This window comes from Aedes aegypti, chromosome 2 (assembly GCF_002204515.2).
Source record: "Aedes aegypti strain LVP_AGWG chromosome 2, AaegL5.0 Primary Assembly, whole genome shotgun sequence".
Lineage (NCBI taxonomy): Eukaryota > Metazoa > Arthropoda > Insecta > Diptera > Culicidae > Aedes > Aedes aegypti.
Window position 1 is genome coordinate 59,538,318 of NC_035108.1, and position 13,431 is coordinate 59,551,748.

General features: G+C 37.5%; 1 protein-coding gene across 3 annotated transcripts in view; it reads right to left on the reverse strand.

Annotated features, from left to right (window-relative positions):
• Positions 1-525: 525 nt before the first annotated feature.
• The window catches only part of LOC5568120 (protein FAM49B), a 165,951-nt gene continuing 153,045 nt past the window's right edge, over positions 526-13,431 (reverse strand). For all 3 annotated transcript variants that reach the window (XM_021840964.1, XM_021840963.1, XM_001652009.2), the window contains 3 exons: positions 3,381-3,644; positions 3,061-3,323; positions 526-2,349 (listed from right to left, as the gene is read on the reverse strand). In XM_021840964.1, the coding sequence (XP_021696656.1) occupies positions 2,085-2,349; positions 3,061-3,323; positions 3,381-3,644 (792 nt within the window). In that variant the 3' untranslated portion in view covers positions 526-2,084. The remainder of the gene's footprint in view (positions 2,350-3,060; positions 3,324-3,380; positions 3,645-13,431) is intronic.

The following is a 13,431-nucleotide window of genomic DNA, read 5'->3' on the forward strand; positions in this document are numbered from 1 at the left end:
ACTGTAAATGTTTTCTTACGATTATCTCGATAAAAACACATAAAACGATATTAAGAGAACCATTTTTCTATAATCTAGGGCGATAAAAAGCATTCACACCGTTCGTCCTAATCGAGAATGACGCGTTTTATCCCCTATGGGCAAATTACCCCCAGTTCATCTACGTGATACGTATAGTTATGCATAAGGTACTTTTCAAAAAAGTAGGGTGTTTTATTTATTTTGGACAGAGCATTACGCGTATATAATTTGACCACCTCCATTTCATTTTGCCTTTTGCCGTAAATGGCCAAATTAAATACGAGTAACGGTCTGTGCAAAATACTCTGATTACCCTGGTCAGATGTGTTTTTCTTGTTTGTTATTCTGCGAATAACAGGGGCATTATAAAAAATACGTGAAAATGATCACAATGAACACGCCATTTGTTTGTCCTGGCCCAAATAAGTTATAAGTTTGATCTAAGGGACAGACAATTGGTTAAGGCTTCTTCAAGTTGGGTCGCATAAATGTAAACCCGTCCCCTACATCGTTATCCTTTCATCACTTGTTTGAATTTTATTCTCGACTTTGGTATCTCCTTATAACCATCCATACTGCTAAACACATCTCTCGATCTCTCTCTCTCTCTCTTTCTATTTCATCTGTCCCGCTAGATTCTCTATACATTATTTGGATGCCTTCTCAAGATCAGTTCAAACTGAAGAGTTCTGAGTTTTTGCACAAACAAGCATTCTGAACTCTGTTACTGTTCTGCGTGTAATTATGGTTAAATTGTTCTTTTATGTATCGTTACTCTAGTTTTTTTTTAAAGTAATAATCGTCTTTGTAGTCATAATAATCATACGTGTGTGGGTGTTTGTATGTGCAATCGGTTATAGCAGTGTAATTAGCTTATTCCATCCTGCAGCTTGTTTGCCTCTCGGTAAATGTGTCCATCTTCTCAAATGCATTCCTGTTAACCTGACACTACTCTCAGTAGTTTTTGTTCCGCTATCTCGATTTAGTTTAAATATGATCTTTTTTTCTTCTTCTATATATAACCAATGAAATTTTCCGCAGTCTGCAACCTACTTACAGTTCGATAACTATCAGTAAGAAGTAGCATAAGAACAGGATGCACGATCCTATGCCTGTCACTGGTTCTGTTAGTTTTGTAAGAATTTCCAACGCAAAGCTTGTACTAACTCATCATCTATTGTTTTTGTTTGATTTTTTTTTATCTGTTACTGATTCTATTTTTTCGATGCGGTAAAAAAAAGTTTGAACTTTTCTGTTGTTTGAGATTGTTAACGTTTGTTCTAATTTGCCGTGTAAAGAGGAACACATTTTGGTTGTTTTCGTGCAGTTGATTTGTTTGGTAATGAATTTAGTTACGGCCTAGACACAAAAGAATCGAAAATTGCGCGTCTTTCAAATCTCTTAATAATCTCAAAATATTTGTTCTATACAACAATCAATCGATTTATAAAAGGATTTTCGTGCTTGTTACATTATATTTAGGCAATAACAATAGCGATGGAAAAATTACGAAATTTCATTAGTCCAGGTTTCTAGTTCGCTCTATGGTTACTATTTGCTTCAGTGTGGTTGAGTTGATCATCTCACTGAACTCGCGAATACGTCATTTTCTTCTAACTTTACATTTCTATACGCAAGGTTTTATCTAAACGAATATACTTCATATATGATTCTTATCAATTGATTTAGAGAAATTCTCTTGCCTAAGAAAACAAGGAGAGAAAAATATTTCTTCTATATGCGCTACGCTTCGGTATTCTTTTGATTCACTTTCATCGTTTGTCACTTTTTTGTGAATTATATTTTAACTAGATAAACAGTAGTTTTGTTTGGTTTGCCCTTGCTCGATCATGCACTTATAAACGATTATCAATTAATTAATTAATTTACGCGATCCTTCAATAGCATTCACTAAATAATATTACGACGACTACTAATTCGATTTAAGTTAGTTATCAGCTAAAAGAAAACAAACACAGAAACAAAACCTTACACAAGAAACGAACGAAACGAAAAGGTCACAAGAACTAAAACATTGTGCCCTATCGGCGGGAACCGTACCTCTATGCGGCCAGTAGATTCCGGATGTTTTTCGGTGTGTTATCCTCGTTCAAATGCTTGGTGGTGTACCGCAGGGCGTTGAGCAGGGGTTCGGCTTTCACGGCGGGTTGGGCCTGCAGTAATCGGACGCACCCTTTCACGTCGACATGGGCTCCCCGAGCAAAGGCTCCCACCGGGTGAACGTGGTCGTACAGTATCACCAGTCCGACCATCACCCGCAGCAGCAGGAGGTGTGTCTCTTCCCGCTCGATCTGGGCCAACAGTTTGCTGCAATAAGATAGGAAGGGTTCAAGATTGATTAATCACTACAAACACGTGCTTCAGATCATTACGTTTTGATGGTGAACATATTCACTGCAATGATTAGCATGTCTATGCTCATCCTCAAGATCTACTCTCGCTCGCTTAAGTTTGTTAGTTGTTTATTTGTTTGAATCTTTGATTTAAATAATTTTAGAACGTATCCAAACTTGACCACTCGGCCGTTATGTTAAGACGATCCGCCATCAAAAAACGATATAGTCAAACCTAAAAATGGCTTCTGGCAGATGGTGTGGTGAGCTCGTTCCATACACCATTTACTTTTACAATTTTCGTTTAATCACTGTTATCCAAGTAATTGAAATCGCAGTTGCGCAAAAAATGGCAGTTACTTATCATATGATACGAAATTCCATAATGGGATTCCCAATCAATCGAACTCTGGAGCTACCATGGGTAATAGAGGATTAAAATAAAGACCAAATATCCAAAACAGGGTCTCGTTCTGATGGTTCAAATAGGTACCAATTTACAAAAGTGACGAGTAAAAATGGGTTGCATTCACATACAACATCACTACAGGGTGACGCTCAAGCTTTTTATCTTCTTTATTAAATTTGTGGAGATCGGACCACGAGCTCCACGCCTCTCTCTTAAATCCAAAATCCAGCCATGCCGAATTGTAGTCCAAGATTACAATTCCCAAACGAAACTTACGGATTCTCCAGCATCCGCAGGCACACCTTCGCCATCGTGCCGAGCGTTTCCGTCGTGTTGTCCACGTTGTCGGAGTTGTCCTGCACGAACTTGGACGTCGCTTCGCTGAGCACCTTGAGCATGGGGGTGGCGTGTGCGTAGAACAGGGACATCCGATTGGCCAGCTCGGTGGTCACGATCAGGTCGTTGCTGTGGTCTAACCGCTGCCGGCTGGCAATCCGCCGGTAGTAGCTGAAATCGTTCTGAATGGCGGGTGTTTTCATCTAAAAAGAAAGAAAATTATTAGCACATCTATTAGGACATACAATTACGGCAATTACCTTGTATTCGTCAAACTTCAGCACAAACTCCAGAATCTCCGCCAGTTGTTTGACGAGGGCTTGTTGTGTCTCTAGGTGTTGGGTAGGGTTAAGCCGGCCACCGACCAATTGCCCCAGTAGCATCGGTACTATCCGTTCCAGTTCGAGCGAGTGTTCGTAGCATCGTTTCAGTTTCTCCACCAGCGGTATCACAATGTTCCACGCCTTTTCCTGACACTCGGGAGTTGGGTCTGCGATGGCTTCTCGGATTTCTTTGCCGGCACCCTGGTGGTGATAGACGGAGAAGGGAAAAAGAGTCAACATCAGTAAACGGTGCAGTGCATATATCAGTTGGTCGGCGTCGGTTATATTGTTATCTCAGAGTACGAATGAGTTTTATTTGAATGTCATTTACAATCTGCAGTTGTAGTAAGTTGTAAAAATAGAGCTCCGCATCATCTAGCTGTATCATTCTGTTTAATGCACGGTAAATGCGCCACATACGTCGTATGATGTGATCAGTTATTATAGGAAAAAAGTTCACATGTATACCAACTTTTTCGCTTGATTATCTACCTATTTGTATTAAGACAGTAGGGATCCCAGATATTCGTAGCGGTAAACACAGTGCCGGATTTGAGCTTCCGGAGGCCCGGGTGAGATCTTCAGATGGGGACCCATCGTACAAAATGATCCCAAAACGATAAGCATATGAAAGTTTAGTATTACAGACATCAAATATCCAGAAAACAGAAAACTCCAGAAAATTGAAATACTTCTTAAATTTGACTATACTCACATCGTGAATGTTGAGTAACATAAACCATCTTTAAAAAATACTTCGAAAGTCGTACATAAGAAATGATGATATAGAGTTTTGACTAAATCGTTCTCAATCAAGTTCAAAATTAAAAGCGTTCCAGTTGAAATAAAGATTGCCTATATGATTCATCGAGACAATAGCAAATATTATAATAATATTTTTCAATTTAACAGATATTTACATTTAATGGCTGACGACTGTTGAACGTTATTGAAGCAATACGCAAATCGATTAAGTATTTAATTTCATTTTAAAGATTTTTTTCGATTTTCTACCTTTGTTGATAGGGTTTATTCACAAATTTCAGAACGCCAAAATGGCCATTTTCAACACCCCCTTCAGCGTTATGAAATATGTGAATGGGCCAATAGCGAAAATGATCCTGTCGCGACTGAATTAAACAATATGTATGCTTTTAAACACTCAATTTGATTCTAGTAAAATTCTGGTAAAGGAACATTGTCTAGCGATGCTTTATTTGGATATTTAACTAGTCGTTCGGACAAGAAGCAATTGCATTAGCACGTGAGTTTCACTCTCGGTCAACTAACAACATCCACAATTAGCTATATGAGCCTTGATCGGTAGCCCCCCTTGGCACCCTCCAAATCCGGGCCTGGTAACGATCGTATTGTGGACTCTCTAAGGCAGAGATTTTGGATTTTTGTATTAATTAATTATTTACATAGCGTAGCCAAGTCAATAAACATGCCTAAATTTAGAAAAAAAAAGCTCACAGGGCAATATGTAGTCCAAAATAGTTCAATTATTAAGCACTTTTTTTACAATTTTTCACACCCCAATACATTTTGAACCCTCAAAGATCACATTTTAAATCATCGGCGTTTTCATTTGATAGGAAACTAATCCAAAGAAACTGTTGCTCGCGTATGGTCTAATCAATCTACAGTCGACTCTCCATAACTCGACTTATAGAATTATCGAGTTATAGAATATACCAACCCAAAAAATCCCAAAATCGAAGAAACAAATTTCTACATTTACAATACATGTATGATTACTACTGTAAGAAAGCAATAATATTTTGTTGATATTATTTTACAATCAATTATTTGAAAACTTTTTTCGAAATGTTCGAAAAATTCCATTTTTTTACATTCAATATATTTTTTTTTATTTTAATGTTTTTAAACATTTATACATTTATTACAACTTTCAAGTATTTATTCACTTCCAAATAAGAATTAGTCCAAGTTTCCCCGTATAATAAGGATTTTAAAATGGATATCGAGTTATGGAGGGAAATTTTCCTCTCACGTGACATCGACTAATGGCGATATCGAGTTATAGAAATATCGGCTTATGGAGAGATGTATAGGAATTTGAAGGGACCGAAAAATCCATCGAGTTATAGAGTATATCGAGTTATAGAATATAGAGTTTTGGAGAGTCGACTGTATTTACATTAATAGTAAGGGGGTCCAAAATATATTGGTTACCCTATTAGTTGAAATCAAGACTAGATAATTCATAACAACAAAGAGGTAGCATAGAAAATTATTTTTAGATTTTTTTCCACCGAAAAATCTCGAAAGAAGATTGCACGTTGTTAATTTTTTTTTATTATTATTATTACAGTGCAGACCCGATTTTGTTTACCATCAGCTTTTTGACCCGATTTCGATCAAATTTTCAAAACCAGTTTTTTTGCTCAAAATCGTTATGAAAATCTATCATTGCATTGTGCTTACTATCTGTAACACAATTATAAATTTTAAATGTTTTTTTTTTAATTTTATTTTAAACGAAAAAACTAGTTTTAAGTTTTTGATGATTGCTGATGATAGAATGATGGGTTCTTGAGCCCTAAACTGTTACTATATGATGATATTTGACGTCAGGAAGCGTCGATTAATGGACGTCACGCAAATTGGGCTTCTTAAATCCCTCTCCCACTTCTTATTAGGATACATCAAAATTTGTGTGTGGATCGCCACATTTAGCAGAAGTTGGACGACCTCTCATGTTGGATATAAGGTTTAGCTTTGATTTAGATTAACATTATTAATATGAGTTTGAACACCACAAATATAGTTCAAAATTGGGCAAAATATGAAAATGTATATTTTGTTCTAAAAATCGCAATGACTTATGAACTAGAGATAGAAAAAAATCTTTATAACGTAAAGAAATTTTATATTAAATACAGTCGTGTATCAAATTCCGAACACTTGATTTTATATGGACATTTTTTTTAAGCAAAATTAAGACTCTCCGGCAATTATTAGCTGACTCATGCCTATCCGATGCATTCATGACACTGTAAAGCGGTTCAGAATATGAGTCAAAATGACATTTCATAAAAAAATGAAGCATTATTTAGAGAAACTCGGCTTTAAGTATAATCTTATGTGGACTTACTATTCGTATGTCTCTCACTCTATTTTTGCCATAAATTTATTCAAATGCACCGTTTTCGAATTATAAATTTTCAAAACATAAAAATTGTTTTATTCGATAGGCCCTTTTTAAAACAAGTACATGCACAAAATTTCAATCAATTCAGAAAGGTTCGCAAAATTTTGAGCTAGGTATGTTCCTGTTACATGGTAAGGTTTCTAGTATGAAAATTACAAATTTCTTGTTTGGCATGTAAGAAACTCTAAGTTATCTCCTGCCAACATAAAACCTTAAGTAATAAATGAACGACCCTTTAACATATTTTTCGTCATTTCAAAGTTTTTTTTTCCCTCAATTTGTCCCTTTTAATTTGTCATCTTTATTTTCGAAAAATTTGGTAGGTCTCACTACAGTCACTCTATTACCAGTTTAGGGGATAGAAATATTGGAGCCAATCGAACATGACAGGTAGAGAGTGCTTGAATCTGTGGGCAGTATTGTGACCGTAGAGATATTTAAATCAACAAAATATAAGAAATGATTCGAATTACAGGAAACATTTACAAAACTTTTGTTGTATTATAGCAAAGTGTAGTTCAAAAACATTTGGTGAAAATTGACCTTAATGAATCTCATTGGTTGATCGCGAAAAAATATTATTTTGTTATTGTTTTTGTCAGGTTCCCGATTTTAAGCTTTAAATTCATCAAAGGGTTGACAAAATCGGTTCCTCACTGCATTGTTATTATTATCTGTATGTAAAATATGTTTAGTCCTAGGCAGGCTCATCTCAGGAAATCAGACAGCCGTCAACTTGTTACGGAGTAATAAATGACAGGTTAGCAATCCTTCGCTCTATTATGCAATAGATGTTGAAAAATCTCAGGAATCTCTTACTTATCGTAATGTTTTTAGTGGGCTCAATAGTTTACTCATGGGTTTAAAACGTGAATTTAAACATTCAGTATAATATACAAATTATTCCAACTTATCTCATTTACCCACTTGCCCCACGATACCTTATCCATAAGAACACTAAGCTTAAAATCAGAATCTGTCCCAGTTGGGACGTATCGTTAAAAATAATAAGATATGGAAGACTTTTGAAGTTGTGGTAAATTGTACCGGGGAATACTGTACAATTGTCTGCTCAAAAAATTCGTCCAGTCAGTAATAATGCTTTTATAGACATTTTTGTGTTCAGGCCCCAGTGGATGTGATCAGATATCAAAATATAATAAACGGTAGACAAATTTTAACAGATCATAAACGTAATCTAGTAGTGGATCTTGTTCGAAATGTCTCAGTGGAAGTGGCCAAATACAAAAATGAACAAAGCTTCATCATGTGACACATCGAAAAACTTGATTGAATTTAGTCAACTACCATTAGTAATACGGGACCGGTTCTTGATGGCTCAGAGTATGTCGTCAGATAAAAATAAACAAAACCCCATCATTGTTTGATGATCGAATCATTTTCGATAACATTAAAACGGCGAATCATTATAGAATGAGTAAGTTACCACTCTGGTCACTTGTTAATATTTATTTATTGCTTGTAATGGAAAAACCTGACAGAAATCTCTCCAATATTTCCACCATGATTTTCATCAGAGATAACTTAAACAATTCTAACAATGATTCTCCTGTATTGTCCTGGAATCCAGCCCACGAACTGTCTTGCCCATGTCAATCCCGTACATAGTATTCTTGCAATAGCTAGAACATACGAATGTGCGTGGAAGAAATGAAAGATGTACAACCAAGCTACACATCTACAAAGTAGTCTACCTACAGACGGGGCCTGTGATTGAACCCATGACTTTCTGCTTACTAAGCCGAAGCGGTAGCCATTAGAGGATCAAACATGTCGCGCGTCGGTCTCGTAAGTGAAAAAGTGGCGTGATCGGTGAGTTCGGTTGAAGAAAGTGAAAAAGTGCCGCGATCGGTTAGTTCTGTTTGATCTTTCGACCTTGACACTTGCTTTTGCCGGGGCGAGTGACGAGGGCAGGATCAAACATGTCGCGCGTTGGTCTAGTAAGTGAAAAAGTGGCGTGATCGGTGAGTTCGGTTGGAGTAACTGAAAAAGTGCCGCGATCGGTTAGTTCTGTTTGATCCTTCGACCTTGACGCTTGCTCCTGGGCAGTGCGTCAAGAAAGCCCGAACAGATTTTTTTTTTATTCTTTTTGGGTCGCGCGCTTATTTTTTTTTTCCTGAGTGCTTTTTTATAGCCGAGCAAACGAGTGAAGCCGAAAGTGGATTGTGGCTGCTCAGTCAAGGATAACGGATCAATTGGTGAGCTCGTTTCATGCTACTATTTCTAATCTATAAAATATGTATGACTGCACATTCAATCGTTACAATGGTGGGATGTAAATATGATTTTTCAACAAACTATGGATGGTTCGTCACTGTGAGTGTCGACACAAACTCTGATTCACCTCTTATATACCTTTATTTTTGGTAATTAAAAAAACTTTGAATGGTTCGACACTACAAGTGTAGACTTGCGAAAGGTTCACTTTATTCAACAAACTTTGGATGGTTCGCCACTGTAAGTGTCGGCATAAGAATAAGAGTATTCTATGATGTCCCAACCAATCGAGTTTTTTGTTTCTTTTCAAATGAGTAAAATATAATAACACATGCTTTCGTCCTGACAGCTGTAGGAATGTTACATTTAGGTATTTGTTCAACAAACTTTGAATGGTTCGTCACCTCAAGTGTCGGCATAATTTTCCTCTACATAGAAATTGTTCATATAAAATGAAAATATTATATTTACGTATAAGCATGTATATATCTCACAAATCATTGTTTATCATGGTCTAATCGCTTATCAAAGTGAATCCTATGACCCAACGATCCTCCCCATTAACAAACATCCCTCCCAGTAACCTTTGTGGAGATGCAGAGGCAAACACGGTCTCCAAAAAGCAAAGGCTACACACTAACATTCCTTCCCCCAATCCCACCTGACTGCAAGGACGTGGCCGGCGCCGTTATTGACCCTGTATAAATAGAGGCACTGAATTATGCACACTGAAGAAGATTATGGCCAATCCCAGCCGAACTTCTAGTTGATTCTTTGTGCATTTTCACTGACTTCGGTCAATCACGGAATAGCAACCATTGATATGTGTAGTCAGTCTAAGCTAAGCTAAGCTAAGCTAACTAAGCCGAAGCGGTAGCCATTAGACCACCTAGCCCCTCCATACACGCAAACAAAATGTGCGGTAAAAACTACCAACCCCTTAAGGTTGCATTTTGAAATTGAGCAATTCTCGCTGAACCCAGGCCGCCATCGGCACTTATCGTTAGAATTCAATTTTATGTCACTGTTCGCTAGTTTTCGATAAAACTTAAGGGTGGTCCTTTCGGTTTTCTCAAATTGGTGGACCCCTCGTACGCCAGCTAGCTAAACAGTTTGCGAAACAGCCAATTTTTTGATAAATATTGGGTAGTTCAAAAACTAAATTTTAATTCTTTTAGAAATCTTTCCAAGGAGTCCACAATTTCACAAGGGAAAAATTCCTCTTGAAATTTTTACAGGAATTGCTGCGGATTGGCTCTGGAAATTCTTTAGAGAATTTCTTGAAAGTTTTTTCATGAACTTTTCCAAACATTCAAAGGGAAGTATTCAAAATTTCTACAATAGTTCATTCAGAAGTTCTTCCTATTATTTCGCATACAAATTTCCCCAGCAATTTCTTCATGGGATACTTGATGAATTATGACAATAATTATCCCTGTTAATTTCAAGAAATGCCAATGGGTAATTCTGCTGGAATTCATCAAGGAAATTTGTCTCGAAACCCCTCCAGTTTGTTTCAGATAGTTCTCTCGAGCATGAGCAGAAAATAAGTAGCTGAAAATCTGTAGAGATTTCTGGATTCGGTTGATGTTGATTTCAAAATACTGAACAATTGAAGATTATCATTATACAATACTTCTCGCATAATTTATGATCTCGCCCTATAAGCCATTGATAACCAGGTGTATAGCTTGTTGTTATTGTATTAACGAATGGATTTACACGTTATTTAATAATGTTATGATAAAGAGGGGGCCTTCCTTAGCCGAGTGGTTAGAGTCCGCGGTTACCAAGCAAAGCCATGCTGAAGGTGTCTGGGTTCAATTCCCGGTCGGTCCAGGATCTTTTCGTAATAGAAATTTCCTTGATTTCCCTGGGCATAGAGTATCATCGTACCTGCCACACGATATACGAATGCAAAAATGGCAACTTTGGCAAAGAAAGCTCTCAGTTAATAACTGTGGAAGTGCTCATAAAAACACTACGCTGAGTAGCTGGCTCTGTCCCAGTGGGGACGTTAATGCCAAGAAGAAGAAGATGATAAAGAGAAGATCCTCCTCTATCTCCCTGAGGTGTTTTTTATATGCAAGCCTTTTTATTCTCAGCCACAGATATAGATTTGGACTCAAAGCCGAATTTTCATTTTATTGTTCTCAGAGCAATTCTGAGGTTACCAACTAAGAGCATTATTTGTTGAAGATGCCTTTAGCATTCATAGTCATAGATATATTGTAATGATAGTCTATGTCCAGAGAAGCCAAGGAAATTTGACAGAGCAGACTAGATGATATTTTGACGTTCTAAAAATACGTTAAGAACTCCAGCAATTCTGATTTTTCTTATAAGTCTTATTTTGATACAGAATAATATATCCGTATCAAAGCAGCATAGATAAGTTCCATAATTACAGCAAATAATTCAAATATTTTGATATTTTGCTGAAACCATAAAATAAACATTTTTTATATCGTGTGGTATGCTCGATGATATATTCTATGTCCCGGGGAACCCCGAGAAAATTTTTCAATCCTGATAGACCTTTGGCGGCTATTGGGACACGAACCTAGGGTGGCTTAAACTTGGCACCGCAATAAATCTTCATCTTCTTGGTATAACTTCTCCACTGGGACAGAGCCTGCGTCTCGACTAAGTATTCAATGAGCACTTCTACAGTTAACTGATAGCTTTTTTTTACTTAAGTTGTCATACTGTAGCACCAGGGAAGTCAAGAAAATTGAGCATGATTGACCGCCCGCAGTTGCTACTCCCTTATTGCAAGAACAGCTGTACTTACACAGGGAATCAACAGACACTACTCGGGATCAGTAGCATCCTGAATGTGTAAGTACTGGTGCTCTCATTATTATAATAAACAATACCGGCGCCGGCTGCGTCCGAATGCAGGTCAATTTGGGAATGGGAGGGAAAAGTTGACGTGTTACTTGTTTTACAGAAGCCGAGGAGTCCTCTGCACTTCCACAACAAAACACTGCACAGTGGTCCAGATAGCAAGTTTACGCGGACATGAACTTTTCGACGTCATTTTGAGTTAATTAATCTTCGAGCTGTTTAGTAGAATACCTATAAGTAGATGAAAAAACCGAATTTAGTACTATACCATTTAATTCCACTAGAGTTTGTATCCTTTAGTTATTTGGCCTGTAATGCGGTATGATTTTAAATTAATATCTCCTGCAATAAGAAAACCAAAAGAAACACAACTGTGGTATATTCATCAAAGTTGTAGAATATAGCAGTACCAAAAACTTTGTAGAACATAGTAGGCTGCTAAAATTTGTAAATAAATGACTTATGAGTGAAAAAATGATTTTCTTCATTTTTTGCATATATAAAGTCAATTATCTCAGAAAGTATAAGATATAGAGAAAAAGTTTGTTCTATAAAGTTTTTTGTATTACAATATGCTACAACTTTGCTGAATATACCAACTTGCTATCTAATAACATAAAAAAAAGTTGGCGTATGGGACACTATTGCGATTAGTGCAGAAAAGAAATCCCTTTCGTACGAATTGTAGTACAACTAATTTCGAGACACTTCTGGGAAGCAACCTATACTCTAAAACCACAAAATGACGTCGAAAAGTTCATGTCCGCCTAAACTTGCTATCTGGACCATTGTGCACTGGGAGTTTGGATATGGGAAAGGATTCGTTTTGGTAAACGATAAACATATAATTCGAAATGACTACGTGAGCAGATAGCCGCAGCGGTAAGCGCGCAGCTATTCAGCAAGACCAAGCTGAGGGTCGTGGGTTCGAATCCCACCGGTCGAGGATCTTTTCGGGTTGGAAATTTTCTCGACTTCCCAGGGCATAGAGTATCTTCGTACCTGCCTCACGATACACACATGCAAAAATGGTCAATTGGCATAGAAAGCTCTCAGTTAATAACTGTGGAAGTGCTCATAAGAACACTAAGCTGAGAAGCAAGCTTTGTCCCAGTTGGGACGTAACGCCAGAAAGAAGAAGAAGAAGAAGAAGAACGTGAGCATATACACGAATGACCGACACTGATAGTGCGGTTACTACGCAAACCGGACACGATACTGATTTCGTTGCTCGCTCGATAGTAGCATACAACAAATTCAACGTATCAAACTCTACTGACGCGTTTGTTTTTTGTTTTTCACCGGCACACTTCGTTTTTTCTTCCGCGCAACGCGAACCGGACACAATGGATCCGTATTCCGTCGCTCGCCCACAAGGAACATGCAACAGATTCAACGGATCCAACACTACTGACGCGTTTGTTTTTTTTTTACCGGCACACTTCGTCTTTTCTTCCGCGAAACGCGAACCGGACACAATGGATCCGGATTTCGTAGCTCATCCACAAGGAGCATGCAACAGATTCAACGGATCCAACACTACTCCCAGGGAAGTCAAGGAAATTTCCATTACAAAAAGATCCTGAACCGAACGGGAATCGAACCCAGCCACCTTTAGTATGAATTTGCTTTGTAGCCGCGGACGTAGTGATAACGGCTAAGGAAGGCCCCTAAAATCTATAAGTAGATGAAAAAGCCGAATTTAGTACTATACCACTAGAG